This window comes from Eptatretus burgeri, chromosome 3 (genome assembly GCF_056783735.1).
Source record: "Eptatretus burgeri isolate ZD-2024b chromosome 3, Ebu_testis_v1, whole genome shotgun sequence".
In the NCBI taxonomy this organism is placed as follows: Eukaryota; Metazoa; Chordata; class Myxini; order Myxiniformes; family Myxinidae; genus Eptatretus; species Eptatretus burgeri.
Genome location: NC_140963.1, coordinates 80,479,564 through 80,496,840, shown reverse-complemented (window position 1 = coordinate 80,496,840; position 17,277 = coordinate 80,479,564). Strand labels below are relative to the sequence as shown.

Sequence of the window (17,277 nt, the reverse complement as noted above, 5' to 3'; positions counted from 1 at the left end):
CTCGACGCGACACTAATTAATCCATAGCGGCAACTTCATACGAATTAACCAGATTTATTGGGGAACATCGGGGATCACAACACAAGCAAAATTCACGACAATTGTTTTATTAACAACCCCCAACCCGTTCTTAACTAGGGAACCACGGTCTACAGGTTTCGAGGGGACCGCTACCGAAATATGCCTTTTACAACACGTGCAGACAAAGACAAACAGCATGCATGCAAGACAAGACAGAGTACTTGGTGAGGTTTCATGGACGAGAGGACAGTGTCAAAAGCACGAATGTCGCTCGCAACAGGCGGATGTCCACGGATTCGAACTCCCAGCTCGAACGCAGCGCGTGGCAAGATGGCAGCGCCGTACTCTTCCTTCTCAAGGCACCGTGTGCGCACGCTGTCCTCAGCGCGTTCCGGCCCCGTGAAATGTCGACGGCACACGTCCGCCAGATCAACGATGGGCCTCAGCCGGTCTCTCTCCAGGGTTCAGCATACAAATCCAGGCCTGGCCCATTCACCAGACAAGCCCCAAATCGAGGTTCTGAGCTCTGCAGGTGGATCGACAAACGTGTCGCGCCGTTGGTGTAAGCAGGGACTGTCAGAAGCTCTGGCGTCTCCTCTCCTGCCTTCCCGCCTCGAAGCCCTACTTCCGCTTCATCCTCTCAGTTCCTCTCTCTGTTGAATCACCTTTTCTTTCCTCAGAGTCGATCGCCGATTCGACGTGCAGGCCGCCTCCCAAAGCCGGCTGTCGTCCCTCTCACGGCAGAATCCTCGACGTGCAGGTCGGTTCAGCATCTCTCCCGGCAGATCCAAAACTGTGCCTCCTTCGTTCACTTCAAAGCGACTCCGAGCACGCCTCGAGAACCCGACTGTTCTTCACACACAATACTCTTTTACGAAGCCTTCGTTTCTCTCGCTTCGAAGCCACACTGAGCACGCCTCGAAAACCTGACTGTTTTCCACACACAATCCTTTTTCTCCCCTTCGTTTTCTCTCTCATTTTTGCTCGCTTCGACACACGAGGATGCCTTTTCTCTGCGACTTCCGTTTCCCAAACTGAGAACTCCTTTTTCTCTCTTTGTTCCACGAGAACATCTCTCTCGGTGACTGCCGACCAAAGGCCCCTCCCCTTCGCATCACTTCCTCCCTCGAGCCACACCCTCCCAGCCAACTGGGCGGGACCGATCGTCCGTAGAGGGGAGGAAGAAGAGGGGGCCCTTGTTCCACCACCACCGCTCAGACAACAAAACAGGCTCTTACACCTCCCGACACACATGTAACATCCTTTTTACCAAACAACCTACCTATACATGCATGTAATGGGGGATCTGAGCTAATCCTATATTTAGTAGTCCAATAAGGGCCATTTCCGTAACAATACATATTGTTACGGCCACGGGTACTGAGACACCAGTTTGTTACTCAGGGGGTTTAATCCCCGGTTGTCCTCGGAAGAGCCGGACCTGGGGCCACCGCTCACAATTAACATTGTGGTACAGTGGGTTGTTTTAGAACCACGAACGCCACCCAGTTAACCACGAGTTCCAGTGTCCACCGTCTAATTATGCCATTTAACTAGAGGTCACGTGCTTACCTGAACGGAGAGCGCACCCTCGGCAAAGCACCAATCTTATTTTGATTATATCATAATTAGGGCGGCCGAGCAATTTAAAAGTCTTTGGTAACTGGTGCGTGCCGACTATGATTGGTCAAGTCTTTGGTAATTACCTCCCAGTCTATCCAGGTTCGGACAATGCTGGATCAATGGAAGGAAAGGACAAGCATGGACAGGTTGGAACGTCAACAAATAATTTATTAAAAAGAAAATTATTAAATAAAAAGAACTTTTTATTTACGTGAGGTAAAAATAAATAAATTCCAAATGAATCGAAATGATCACAAGCAAATAAATAATTAATCAGGAAAAATCAATCAGAGTGATGGGAAAAGAGCAGAGAGCAGATGCTTAAAAGGGATTGCCTTACTTGACAACTAAACACAGACAAGGGCACCCAGCAGATCATTGGGGGGGGGGGGGTGGTGGTAAGAATTGCCTCGCTCACCAAAGAGAAGTTGTCTGTCAAATGAAAACGTCCTGAAATGTGTGTGTGTCTTGTCCGTTGCCAGCACCCACCCTTGCCGTGCACCCAATCGCCAACAGCCTTGAACGCCAGTCGACGTCACCCCCAAGAAACAGGTACGCCAAGGGCAACCGTCTGACTGGAACGGACGAAGCAGCCAGCCGTCTGACTGGAACGGACGAAGCAGCCAGCCGTCTGACTGGAACGGACGAAGCAGCCAGCCGTCTGACTGGAACGGACGAAGCAGCCAGCCGTCTGACTGGAACGGACGAAGCAGCCAGCCGTCTGACTGGAACGGACGAAGCAGCCAGCCGTCTGACTGGAACGGACGAAGCAGCCAGCCGTCTGACTGGAACGGACGAAGCAGCCAGCCGTCTGACTGGAACGGACGAAGCAGCCAGCCGTCTGACTGGAACGGACGAAGCAGCCAGCCGTCTGACTGGAACGGACGAAGCAGCCAGCCGTCTGACTGGAACGGACGAAGCAGCCAGCCGTCTGACTGGAACGGACGAAGCAGCCAGCCGTCTGACTGGAACGGACGAAGCAGGCAGCCGTCTGACTGGAACGGACGAAGCAGGCAGCCGTCTGACTGGAACGGACGAAGCAGGCAGCCGTCTGACTGGAACCGACGAAGCAGGCAGCCGTCTGACTGGAACCGACGAAGCAGGCAGCCGTCTGACTGGAACCGACGAAGCAGGCAGCCGTCTGACTGGAACGGACGAAGCAGGCAGCCGTCTGACTGGAACGGACGAAGCAGGCAGCCGTCTGACTGGAACGGACGAAGCAGGCAGCCGTCTGACTGGAACGGACGAAGCAGGCAGCCGTCTGACTGGAACGGACGAAGCAGGCAGCCGTCTGACTGGAACGGACGAAGCAGGCAGCCGTCTGACTGGAACGGACGAAGCAGGCAGCCGTCTGACTGGAACGGACGAAGCAGGCAGCCGTCTGACTGGAACGGGCGAAGCAGGCAGCCGTCTGACTGGAACGGGCGAAGCAGGCAGCCGTCTGACTGGAACGGGCGAAGCAGGCAGCCGTCTGACTGGAACGGACGAAGCAGGCAGCCGTCTGACTGGAACGGACGAAGCAGGCAGCCGTCTGACTGGATCGGACGAAGCAGGCAGCCGTCTGACTGGAACGGACGAAGCAAGCAGCCGTCTGAATGGAACGGACGAAGCAAGCAGCCGTCTGACTGGAACGGACGAAGCAGGCAGCCGTCTGAATGGAACGGACGAAGCAGGCAGCCGTCTGACTGGAACGGACGAAGCAGGCAGCCGTCTGACTGGAACGGACGAAGCAGGCAGCCGTCTGACTGGAACGGACGAAGCAGGCAGCCGTCTGACTGGAACGGACGAAGCAAGCAGCCGTCTGACTGGAACCGACGAAGCAACCAGCCGTCTGACAAACTATGAAAGCAGCCGTCTGACTGGCACTGATGAACTCACGCCAACTGACTGACTGACAAATTGACTCGCCGTCAACCGACCCGTGCCTCACATGTTGGTGACTGACTCGTGCCTCACTCGTCGACTGCCCTGCGCGCGCGCCGATCTCACTGCTCTCACCCCCAAGAACGGACCTCTCCTTTTTATAGGCGGCCTGTCTCAGCGGCACAGACTCTCTCCCCCCCTCCCCATTTCACCCGCCCCACTTGCGCACCGTTACCGTGACAACCCGCAAGTCTGTGGTTATTCCTGCTTACGAGGCCATGTCTGTGGTGCTGGGCGAGCAAAAAGCAGCCATTTGTCAGAATTACCGAGCACAAACGTGAAGCACTCATAAAACTGTCAACAACAATTATCACTTCACTGTTCAGCCCGATATGAAAAGAATCCAGTTTGCGTCCATAGAGCTGCTGGACGGGGTGTCGAACGTCAATGGAAAAAGGCGGGTGTCGGCGTCCATGAAAGAAACACCGTGCATGAATGTGTCTGTCGTAAAGAGAAAAAGCTTCCCACAAGAGAGGGGATCTATTCTTTACCCTTCTCAATGCATCACATTTAGAATCTCACCAGACATGGGCAGGGGTCTATCCTGGACATGCATTTGAGGAAATAACTATCTGAGGACCTGGATGTGTGGATGCATTCATCGGATCAGATTCTGAAATCCGTAACAATATCTTACCATCGAAAACACAATGTGTTTTTGTGTATTTGTTTGTGTGATGTCTGTCCCCCTTCAAAAGGACGATTTAAGAGGGGGTTTAAAGGCCAATCTTTTGACATGACTGGGTGTTCACTATGGTCTACTTTTTCAGAATTAAAAAAAACTCGAAAAACAGTTTTCATTTCAGAGTAATTATGTCTCTTCTTTTGGAAATGTTGACGGTGACTTGCAACCGGGCCTCAATGGTGGTGTACAGAAGCATTTTTTTTAAAACAACAGTATATACAAGGTGCAGGGAGTTTAAATTCGCTGCACGTGATGTGTAACGTGCACAGAGTAAAACGAAAATATAGAAGATGTAAGCACACCTGACGCTAGACCGAGGCTTCAGGCTTTGGCACGCTCACAAGGCTGTACCCTCAAAATCAAAGGTCCTAGAAGATAAATAAAATAGGGTAACACTTGTACATGCAGTGCTTTAAAATAAGACTTTTTCTTCCGACAAAACATCATATCTTCTAGTCTCTGAATAGTTTGAGTAAAATAATTCCAACCCGTCATTTTTGACGGGCTTTTATACAAGTGTATAATAATTCCGATTGCCAGCACATTAGCTGTTGTCGAACAACTCGCTGGAACGTTCCAGGTTCTGAGGGACAGAATCAGAAACATAAGATGTTGAGATGTTTATTGTTTCTAAATTACACTGTGGGAATTTATATCTTTCATTAACAAAAAATGTTCAGAGCAGATTGAAATCATAGATTGAGGATAGACAGACATTAACATGAATTAAAATAAAATAAAACAGCATGAAATGTTTTCCCAAAGAGTGTTTGCCACACCATTGGGCTTTGATAATTATGTAAGATTTCTGGATTAATCGGCGACCCTTGAGGCTTTTGATGTTGATTCTGGTGTTGAAGAGTTTGTAATCATGTAGATCTTTGTACGAGCATTGTAACCTTTATTAAACTGTGTGCAGGTCGTATGGGTGGATTCATGATGGGTCGTGGGGGTTTTCCAGGCCGGGGAGGCGGACCTCCCATGGGCCCAGGTTTGTGAATTTGCAATACAATGGGTTTTATTACCTTAAAATTATTTATTTTTGTCACTTCCAATATTCTCTTTAGTTCAAATGGTTCCTCATGGAAAAAAAAAAAACTTTATTATTTGTCAGTAATTTGGTAATATCTGCTTTGCACTACTTTATGCACCTCCTCCCATGCCCCCTTCCCCTCCCATCTCCTTCCACCACCCTATGCACTTGATGGCCACTGCTTAATTTGGCACTCGTTTCAGAATATTGGGTAAATTAAGTGATCATGAAAGTCATGAGTGTGACTTTGCCCTTACATGTCCAGGTTGCTTTCTATTATCATTAAGCCTCGAATACCCACTTGGTTTGATGTTGTGTTTATTCCCATACAGATGAGACTATAAATCCGCTCTTTTTGTCACGGGACTTTTCCACAGTCGTTTTGACTTCAGTCATGGTTTGAGGGTTTTGGGGTTTTTTTGCACTTCGATCAAGTTGACCGTTTTGAAGTACAGCACACAAACCGGGCCAAAAAAAAGTAATGCCACACAAACCAGGCCGAAAATGGTGTCTTGTTTAGCATTCCCACATGAACCATTGGCATACGATGCTCAGAACCCAGTTTCAACCCCAAATACTGTATGTATTTGTCCATTGTCTACGAATGTCATTGTAATTCACATTCAACTACACTGGTCAACACTTGTGAGCAATTTGTGTTTAGCTCCTTTAAAAGAAAAACTGTGCCACTCTGAAAGTTGGTGGGAATGCATTAATGCACTCATTGATTGATTGTCTGTTTTACAGGTAATTTTGCAGGTCCATTGAACAACTTTGGAAGCTACAACCCTCATGCTTCAAACTTTGGTCCTATGAGAGGTGGATCATTTAACACAAGAGGTGGAGGATATGTTTGGTGTTACCAAAATAATGTTTTCATGACTTTTCTTCATACTTCGAACTCAACTTTTATAATGATCCTTGAGATGGTTTTTTTTTTTTGTGTGTATATAAATCTGGGCTCATGCAGTGACATGACAAATTGCAGCAGGCTTAGACTGAGAGAGGATCAAAGGGGGACAGGGAGACTTAATACCTGAGTGGCAGAAACAAGGGGGTTAGAGGAAATGGGGTTAGTGGGACTAGAAGAGAGCAGTGGTGGAAACGGGAGACAGCATGAGGTAAAATATGGGCAGCGTTCTTGAAGGTGTAGAGGAAGAGGCACGGGACACAGACGAGAAAATGCAGGGGACGAGAAAATGCAAAAAAAACCCCAATTATTTCTGATGTAAGATCGTTTATACATCGTGTAATTACTTGTTTGATAGGTGATTGAGGTTCAAATTCAGGACAGTAACTAGGTTTGGATTCTGTAAGGATGCATGTGACAGCGGGTGGGAGCAGTAAGGCCAGAAGTGAGGTGATAGAAAACAGTCCCTCAACCTGCCTGAAGAGTGCGAAAAGCAGACCGTGGTACTTGACCTCCTAACATATACCAGATATACCAACAGCACTAACAACTTTGGACTCTATCACCTTCAAGGGAGCACGATTGGAGGCAGCTCCACAAGGCCAGAGTGGGGACCTGTTCTTTATGATACTTCGGATGAAGGCTTTTGCACTGTAATGAGCTGTTCAGAACAGACTCAGCTCTGCTGTGAATGCCAAGACCAGTTAAGCAATATGGTCCACCCAAGATGGCCTGTGACAGATTTCGAGGATCTCCATTGTAGTCAGGTTCACTATTTTTTTTCGTTCAAAGTCTTGGTAGATTAGCAAACCTATACATTTTCGAAAACGTTATGACATGGGGAATCTAAAAATGCATGTTTACATTTGCGGACATACCTGCATGGCCGCCATTTTGAAAATCCAAAAATGGCCGCCACGGTGGCATGTCCATAAATGTAAACATTGATTTTCAGATTCTCCATGTTATAACGTTTCCGAAAATTTATAGGTTGTCTAATCTACCAAGATTTTGAACGAAAATTAATTTACTGACATAGTGAACCTGACTATTGGCTGCACCTCTTCCAGTTGTCCAGAGAAGTCGAGTGGATGTTTAAAAAGCCGATCCTTCCAGAGGAACAGTGTCACAGGATTTTCCTGCATTTGCTTTTCAGGTATCTGATCAATCCAGTGGTTTTGCAATTTTTTTCAGATGTGCATGAATTATTTCTGTAGCAGCCTGCCTCGCAGATATTTGATGGACTGTTTTGCACAGGGTGGAATAATCTACAAAATGGTTGAGAGGATACCCATGGAAGTGGAGAGGTCATTGATGTCGATCAAGGAGATCGGTCCTAAAAATGTTGCCGTCCACATTGACCTCAAAAGAGAAATCTCGATTATGGAATGCCATCAACAACAATCCGTTATTTCTGCTCGAAAAATATGATAACCCATGGAAGGTAAAGCTGGGTGCCAGAAAGGATCAAAAGCTCAAAAGATGCTCCTGCTCTTGGTTGAGGTTTTATACACCTATTCCTTGTTGGGTCAAAAGAAGCAACATTCATGGTAGAATAGCTGTGGTGGACACCAAACTGATGAGAGAATTGGAGAAGATAGAATACCTTAAGTGTTTAGCAATGATGTCATATCAGTTGAATGGATCAGACTTTGAAGCTTTCTTGTGAATAGGATTTGCATTAAAAAAATAATTTTTTATGCAAGGTCGAAGGCTCGTAATGGAGCTGCCACTCACACACGCATGGACATACTGATGAAACAAACACTTAACGCAGCCACTGAGCTTTGGGAGATTACCATCACTTCCTGGGAAGCTCTGGGTGCCAGCAACGCCACAACAGTGGCACCACCACTCACTGCATTTCCTCCTCCTCATGGAGCACTGTTTGTGCTCGATCCTTTATAAACGCTGAGCATCAAGCAATGAAGCAGCAGGTACTATTTTTGAAGTCTTCTGCATGACTCGGCCGGGGTTTGAACCGCTGACCTCCCAGTCTCGGAGCGGATGCTCTAACCATTACACCACAGAACGTGGTTAAAAATTTGCAACTTTCCAAGAAGGCAGGTGACAATCTGAAAAAGACTGGGAGAAAAGCAAGGAAAAGGACTGGACAGAAACTAACCATGAATACAACCACTTTCACAAGGGCATGATGCAAAAAAACCCAATTATTTCTGATAGATCGTTTATACATCATGTAATTACTTGGAAAGAGGGATTTAAAAACCTGATAGACTATTACTATTGTTATTCGTACTTTTGCAACACCCCAATCCCAGGTGCATAGATGAATGAGTGCAGAATAATGGAAGCTCTTTCTCTGTATTTTTTGGGGTGTGTAACCTTCACCATTTTGTTCCCACATGACCTCTTTTGCAGGCTTTCCTGGTGGAGGTTATGGGAACCATTTCAGATACTGAACTTTGCATTCCTTACTTTGTATTTTCCCTTTTAAAAGGTAAGTTTGGCTAGTTTACGCACTTTCATGACCAGTGTGAGTTTGCATTCATTTTGACGCGAGTCACACATAGAATGCATTCCTATTGTTTGCTCTACTAGAGCGGGAATCAATTGGTGATTTGAAACTTTTGTCTTTGTTTTGTCCAAGTACGACCCTCTGCTGGAAACGGAATTCTTTGCTGGGATCTCTGTAGCATTAAATGACACAAATAACATGGGCTCTGGAGCAATATCCCGACGTAAACCTGAGCTGCCACATTCACCCACCGACCGTATCAAACGACGTGGGCTGCTCCATCCATGCCATGTGGGCGTTCAAATGGAACAGTCCAAACCGTCCAGCTTGACTTCTCCTTGAATCAAACGTCATGTGACCTCATTTCCTCCCTCCCTCTTCACCTTGAGATGCCATTTATTTTGTTTAAGAGTACTGTGTGCATGTTGGTTCCTGACAAATTAAATTTTTTAGAGTAAAATTTTTTTTTTTAAGTCTCCATACCCACGAGTAATTTGAGAGGTGAGTTGGCCATGCTATGCACTTCCTCTGAATGGATGGCCATTTCCTTTATTTTATTTTTTTCTTCCTCAGATGGTTCCTTGCACTCAGCATAAAATCCAAACTTTTCTGGTGTGCCAAATTTCTCATTCAGAAATTATTGAACTGCATTCTCTCTTTCTCTGTCTCTCTCCACATTCCAATAGCATCAACTGTTGACTACATCTGCACAAAATATTTTTAATCCCTTTTCTGAACACCACCAATCAAACAGGGTATGGTGAGCTTTCTTTTTGCAGTATGACTGGCTAACCTCTCCAATTCCAATCTCACCTCATCATGGGTGAGCGACGAACAGAAAATAAGGAAATCAAATCTGAATTGATCGATGTAACCGACAGGATTCCGTCGATTTTCCTCCCGCACAGCGAAAACAGTAATGCTGCTCTCTAGGAGAATGTTCCTTGCTCCAGTGGTTGTGATATCCGTTTTTTGGGGGTTTCTTTTTAAAGGGTAGGGCCCCGAGTTGTTTTTGTACAAGGTAAGAGTCCTGCATGCATTGCTCGTAGAGGTGGTCACTCAGGAACGTTATTATAGTCACTTGTGCTTGTGTGGGGTTTGATGCCTTAAATGGTCTTTGGAATTGCCTGATAATCTACAACGTTTAATGGTTTTTGTTCATGTCCAACAGGAATGTCTGGGTGCATTTAACGGGAGGCTGCAGGCTGCAGGGGACAGGAGAGGAAAGGGTTAAAGTCCCTGCACGATTGAGAGGGGGAGAAAGAAAGAGAGAGAGAGAGAGAGAGAGAGAGAGAGAGAGAGAGAGAGAGAGAGAGAGAGAGAGAGAGAGAGAGAGAGAGAGAGAGAGAGAGAGAGAGAGAGAGAGAGAGAGAGAGAGAGAGAGAGAGAGAGAGAGAGAGAGAGAGAGAGAGAGAGAGAGAGAGAGAGATATGGGGGGGGGGAGAAAGAGGGAGGGAGGGGGAGAGCGTGAGCTCTCAGGCCGGGGGGGGGGACTCGGCCTCATTTTAGCGTAATGTGTTGCATGTTTTGAGAAAGAGGAATTGCAGCTCAATCGCTTTCATGTTAAGTGTTCGCATTATTTTGTATTTCATTCTGCCTGGGGAAAGTGGAAGCATTATTTGGTTAACTGTGTTGAAAAGTCAGTAGTGTTAATGGAAGTTGCTTTATTTTTGTTAAAAATGAAGTTGTTTGATTGTAGCTTTTGTGTGTGATTTTGTTTGTACGTAGTTCACGATAAGCTTAAATGTTTCTTTAGGAAGCCTTGGGGGGGCAGCCAAAAGGGATGTGTCATACTGTATAATGTGAAATTATAGTTCACATCTGGCTCTTTTGCAAAACTGTCTTGTATTGAATATTTGGGATTAGATGGGGTAGGGGGGGAGGGGGGTAGATGACTGCTTTACCCCATAATCCTTCCTTTGTGTTATGTAGTGGGTTCCAGCGTCTTTCATAAAATAGAGCAGGTGTGAGTTGTAAACTCTTCCATTTTTCAATAAAGTATTCCTTAGAATATTTGCAGAATGCAAATTGTTTTTATCTTGCACTTTTTAAAGGAATCTGTTGTGATCATTGTTGAAGAGAGCATTTGGCGTAATTACCCTCACCAGAGGAGAGGGTATTGCATTTGGATACGTTTGTATGTCGGGTTGGTTGTTTGTTTGTTTGTCTGTACAGAACGTGTTTTACTCTGCAACTGCTTGTCGGATTGCCACGAAATTTTCACCAAAGGAGCGACTACTCATGTAGAATGTTTTAATGATAATTATGACATGTCACATGGTGTGGCAGGCATGTTGGAAAAAAATACTTTGGACCTCTGAAACCACACCAAGGAAAAAATTGAAACTTGGCACAGGGCATGTACTCCTCATGGGGAACAAGTGTGATTATTTATTTATTTTAAAATGTCATCGGTGGCTTTGTTATGACGTCTTAATTACATAAGTAGAATGCTACATCCGATCAGTATGAAAATTGAGGGTCATCTCGGGATAAATCGGTCCACAGAAAAAAAGAAAATTGATGTCATCGGTCATGTGGCACGGCAGCCATATTGTTTTTTGTTGTTTTTTAAACCAAAAATCATCTTCTCTGAAACGGCTCAACAGATTGTGGTGAAACTTTACAGGTATGACTGCCCATCATTGAGGAACAAAACATTTACACCTATGACATCATAGGTCACATGGTTTGGCAGCTATATTGGATTTACTCTAAAAACTTATTTAAAACTAGAGGGGGAGCACTCGGTTGAGTACAAAACCTCCACTGCCAATACTGCTGGGTCACTTAAGTGAACCCAATATCCTATTCATTGTAGGTCAAAACAGATCAGACTCTACTGAACCACGATTGAATAAACTAAACTAGATCGACGCGCATGCAGAAATGCCAGAAAAATAAAATCGAAATTTTTTTGAAAAAAGTTGCAAAATTTGTTGTTTTTTTATCTAACAATTTTTTGGGGGGGTTGGAAATCACTTAAAACATGTAGAAATGCAAAAAAAAAAAAAAAAAATCAAATATTTTTCAAATAAAATCGAAATTTTTTTTGAAAAAAAGTTGCAAAATTTTCTGAGTTTTTTTATTTTTTGGACCAAGTCCAAAATCTAATGGCATGATCCTTGGACCATACCTAACCCCCCACCAAGTTTCGTCGAAATCCGTCCAGGAGTTTTTCCGTAATACTGTTCACAAACAAACAAACAAACAGACAGACAGACGGGTGAAAACAGTAACCTCCATCCATCTTCGATGGCGGAGGTTAAAAATCTTCTCCAGAACGGCTGGACACAGAGGGGAAACTTCACAAACGGTCTGGTCTCCATTACCAATATGGTCTGGCAGCCATATTGCATCGAGCAAAAATCTTTTTTAAATTCTCTCAAACCGCTTCATCAATTGACATGAAACTTCACAATTATGATCAAGTCGTGATGGGGAATAAATGTTTTAAATTTCAACCTGATCGGATGCCTGGCCTGACATCCAGAATTTTTTTTATATATGGCTCACTTGGCTGTGCCTGGATGGATTTGATGCTGAAATGCAAATCCTATCCAGGTTCCTCCTGATGACTTCATCTTTGCTTGTTGCTTGTTTGGGTTCCTTCTGATGACTCCAATACAGGACTGTACCTATTTGGTCTTCCATTTGATTCAAATTGAATTTGTTTTCATCCCTTTCTAAATTCAATTGAATAATAATAAACATCGGGTCAGGGTCAGGTGTCCGATCAAAGCGGGACGTCTTGGTACCCGGTCATCACTGAATTCAATTGGAATTATTTCAATACAATTCTGAATTCAATTGAATAATTAATGTCATGGGTCAGGGTCAAGTGTCCAATCAAAGAGGGACATCTTGGAACTCAGTCATCACTGCCAGCAGTTATAGCGTGGCAGTTCTAGTTATATCTATTATTAATTACGTAACGCACCAGCACACAAACACCACACAAAAGTCCTAGCGAGGGTCTGCAATCTGATTGCCCTTTTCTTGTTCGTACTGCATTTGATATGAAACAACAGTTCAAAGAGCTTAAAAGTGGAAAGAGCTTTATGGCCCATGGGATTGTAACCAATTTTCCTGGACAGTGGAACAAACAAAAAGCTGAAAATATTACTAAATCTGCGTTTATTCCACACACAAATCCTAAAATGTCCTGGACAATATCATTGGCACCTTTTAGAAGTTGTTCAAAATAACGAGATTGCAAGCAGGTGATTCTCATTCACTTTGGAATTAAACTCACCTACGGTGAGTTGCAGGTGTCTGCAATATAAAAATCACTTTCATCAGTTTGAAGAGAGAAAAGGAGTCATTCTGCTGTTTTGTGTCGCTGTGTGTACCACAATGAGCATGGAGAAAAGAAAGAAAACCAGAGAATTGTCTGAGGAGCTCAGATATAAGATTGTAGCCAAGCTTTGACAATCTCAAGGCTACAAGTCCATCTCCAGAGACCTTGATGTTTCTGTGTCTGCCGTACACAATGCTATCAGGAAGTTTAAGGCCCATGAGACTGTAGCCAATCTCCCTGGACATGGCCGCAAGAGAAAACTTGATCGAAGATTGCAGCGAAGGATTATTTGAATGGTAGAGAAAGCACCTCAATCAACTGCTGAACAGATTCAAGCTGACCTTCAGACACAATGTACGACAGTTTCAACTCACACCATCCGTCACCAACTCAATGAAAGGGGATTCTATGGTAGGAGACCCAGAAGGACCCCACTGCTGAGAGAGAGACAAAAGAAAGCCCGACTGGAGTTTGCCAAAACACACCTGAACAAGCCAACATCCTTCTGGGAGAATGTCCTGTGGACAGATGAGACCAAATTAAAGCTTTTTGGTAAAGCACATCATCTCTATGTTTACAGAAAACAAAATGAAGCCTTCAAAGAAGAGAACACCTTCCCTCCAGTCAAACATTGAGGAGCTTCAGTGATGTTTTGGGGTCTCTGTGCTGACTCTGGCACTGGGTGCCTTGAATATGTGCATAGCTTCATGAAATCAGGAGATCACCAAGGCATTTTGGAGCACAATGTTCAACCCAGGCTGAGAAAGTTGGGTCTCCGTCGAAGGTCATGGGTCTTGCAGTAGGACAATGACCCCAAACACATTTCAAAAATCCCCAGGAATGGTTCAAGACAAAATGCTGGACTGTCCTGAAGTAGACAGCAATGAGTCCAGATATAAATCCCATTGAACACCCTGTGGGGAGATCTGAAAACAGCAGTTGGGAGAAGGTACCCTTCAAATCTCAGAGAACTGGAGCAGTTTGCACAAGAAGAGTGGGCCAAACTGCCAGTGGAGAGGTGTGTGAAGCATACCGTATTCACGGCTCCAGGAAGTGCTTGACTGCAGTTATTTTATCCAAAGGCTGTGCTACCAAATATTAAGTCAAGGGTGTCTATTTTGTCAATGCCATTTCTATTTATTTTCTGATTTAAATGGATACATTAAGTTCTGAATCAAAAAAAAGGTTCTGTAATATTAACAGTGAAATAAAGAATTGTGGAGATCAAATATTTTCATCAATTTCAACTTATTTTTCGAGAAAATTGTGAGTTGTTTGAAAAAAGTGCAAGGGTGCCAATATTTTTGGCCATGACTGTACATACTTCCTTTCCTCTATGCCCCGCCATTTGCATCGATCGCTTTTGCAGTTTTTGATCTTATCTGTCCTTGCTTTCCATGCTCTTCCTTACAAACTCGTGTATTACAAAACCTGTACTGTAGTTATTTTACTTGGCAGTTTTGTTGATGGGATGGTCAACAATGGTCCAGATGGATGTACACAATACAAAGTTGCTGGCAGCAGACATGCTTTGGGAATTTGCCTGAATCTCAGTTACCTGTTCCCCTTTGTCTACCTCTTCAAAAAAGCTTGTTCCTTGTTGCAGAATTCGAGTTCAACATGTTATAAATCGTAAAGATCGTCATCTGTTATTGTTATCAGAATCCAAAGAGCAATATGGCTGTTTGCACCAGCTAATTGGCAGGGACTTCAATCTGCCTTCTCACAAAAAGGTGCTGTAGAGATGGACCACCATCTCAACAGCACCAGATATTGATTCTGCCTGGGAATACATCTCTCTCTCTCTCATGCATCACAAGTACACAAGTACTCTCTCTCATGCATCAGTTAATCTGATCCTGTCTAAGGCCTTCCTATCCATCCTCTGGACCCTGGTACACTCACTGATTCCTGTGGGAAGGCAGATGCAGTGGAGCAGCTTCCTTTCTCAGCTTGGAAAGCTAACCCGATTGAGTGGAGCTTTCATTCATTCCGTAAAACTATCAACAAGCGAGTCCATCCTGAGGCAAGCCAGAAAAACTTCATCTTGCAAATCAAGACCAAACTCTTCAACCAATCTTCCTCCAAATCATGGTGTTGCCTTGGCAAATCTGTCTCTGGTGTCTGCTCCCCCTCCATCCCATTGCTCATCTCAAATGAGAGTACTGCAGACTCTGCCTGACATGAGGCAGAATGTCCAAATTCTGTGTTTGCCTCCAAAACTAGTAGACCCAACCAATCCTGCTCTGTCCCAATATTATCTTCTCATACCCACTGTTTATTGGATTTTATCCTTTCACCTGGGATGGTAGAAAAATATATATCTTGCCTTGACCCTGCTTTCATAGCAAGCCCTTAATGCCATCAGTGCCTATGTTCTCAAATCCTACCCTGTGCTGTTCTTACTTCCCCTCTATCTTCCCTATTCAGTCTGTCCTCCTCCTTTGGCCACCTCCCCATTGCAGGAGTTGGCAAACATTACTCCCATCCACAAGAAGGGTGGAAAAACAGACTATCCCAACTATAGGCCAGTGAACTTGCTTCCAATTGCAAGCAAAGTAATAGAATCCATCATTGTTTCTAATGTCGTCGACTGCTTTCAAAGAGCCTGATCTTTGACCATCGGTTTGTATTCCATCCTTGTCACTCAACTCTGGACATGCTTGTGCTCTTTTCTCAGCAGTGGTTACAAGCCCTAAATCTAAATCGAGATGTTAGGACCATCTCCCTGGATACATCTTGGGAGATTCTGCGTGGATACATCATTCGGCACAGTTTTTAATCCTGCTTTACTTGCTAAGTTCTCTGCTTGTGCATAGGCCATCTCAATTCCTACATTTATGACTTCCTGCACTCATGCAGTCAATGTGTTGCTATCAATGGAACTCCTCTCCCAGTGGAGGTTGGAATTCTGCAAGGCAGTGCCTTGGGGCCGTTTTGTTCCCCATCGGCATAAACCTGTCCGATGCTCTTTAAAAACCCTCTTCCTTTTTGCAGACTCCACAATTGTATCGTGCAGTACCCCCCATCCCACTGCTCGGCAGACTGCAGCTGAGTCACTCTGCTAATCTGGTATTGATTAGAGACTGGTCTGATAAAGGGAACATGCCCTTCAATCTTGGAAAAATCTCTGTCGCTCTGGAAGGCATGTCAAACTAACCTACCTTTTTATTTCCATGGTCAGACACAAGAAGAGGTTCAGTCTATTGAACTTCTAGACCTCACCCTCAGCCATGACCTTTTTGGGGTCAACCACACAGCAAAGCTGGCAACCAAAGCTAGCTGCAGACTGGGAATTCAGTCAAGTGAAGTCTTTCCTTGTAAAATCAGAGCCACTCGGTATGCAAGGCCTTTGTCAATAGCTCAGCGAAGTAATGCGGTCTACTGTGGGCTGGCACCCCAGCATCACATTCGCCTCTCTTGGAGCTCTCAACATTATTGGAATTTCCTGTGATGATGCAGAACAATGTTTGTTGCTTTCACATAGCAGGCAGGTCAGTGGTATCCATTTTATAACGTCTATTTCCCGTTTTAGCTTCCTCGGTCTTCCAACCATCAACAGAAATTCCAGGATGCACATGTTCTGCGAGTAACCTCTTCCTGGTTGAACTTCCAAAATCCAGGCTGACGACACACCTCAACTCCTTTGTTCCTCACTTCTCCTGTCCAGAGGCTGTTCTGTCTATCTTCCCTCCAAGACTTTAAGCAGGCAGTACACAATGATTGCATCATCCCTCATCTTGATGCACCATCTTTATTACCTATATTAATCCTTCTTCATCCAACCCACTTACTTGCCGATTTCAGCATTTCCTCCCCCCTCTGCCTTTCCTGTTTGTTTATTCCTTTTCTGGTTGCAATTGCTGGCCCATCCCACTGCTAATTTAATATTGCTCTTCCATGAGCCTTGCTATTGCTATTGTAGGAAAAGAAAATATACCATCAGAGATGGGGAATCCCCCACCATTGAATGAAAAAGGTCATACATATTCCAGATAATGAGGGAGGTGAATTGGAAACAAGACACCATTTGGTCATCATCTCAAAAAAGTTCCCCAGGGGTGAGGAACGTAGTAACCAAAAATAATTGAAATCAGATAAGCGGTTTTCCATTTATTACAAAAAAACTTTTCAAGATGGCCGCCCCAGTCGGCCATCTTGGATCCGGCCACGCCCAAAATCAACAGGGTTCTTCCTTTTCAGGTGGTACATGTGTGACTCAAATTTCAAATCGATATGGTGAACAGTTTATGAGTTATCGCACTCACAGCTATAAATGCAGACGGACGGACAGCCGGACGCC

The 17,277-nt window shown here is 44.7% G+C and overlaps 1 protein-coding gene across 7 annotated transcripts in view; it reads left to right on the top strand.

Annotated features, from left to right (window-relative positions):
* The window catches only part of LOC147030286 (heterogeneous nuclear ribonucleoprotein A1-like 2), a 35,694-nt gene that overhangs the window by 16,813 nt on the left and 1,604 nt on the right, over nucleotides 1–17,277 (top strand). For 4 of the 7 annotated variants that reach the window (XR_015056293.1, XR_015056294.1, XR_015056292.1 and 1 more), the window contains exons 6-8: nucleotides 5,172–5,243; nucleotides 6,033–6,125; nucleotides 8,578–8,656. Coding sequence is in view for 4 of the 7 variants with exons in the window: in XM_085874185.1 (XP_085730311.1) it covers nucleotides 5,172–5,243; nucleotides 6,033–6,125; nucleotides 8,578–8,618 (206 nt within the window). In the remaining 3 variants the exon portion in view is untranslated. Of the gene's footprint in view, nucleotides 1–5,171; nucleotides 5,244–6,032; nucleotides 6,126–8,577; nucleotides 8,657–8,806; nucleotides 10,002–17,277 lie in introns of those variants that run through there. The other 3 variants (XM_085874187.1, XM_085874184.1, XM_085874186.1) reach the window with 2 other exon arrangements.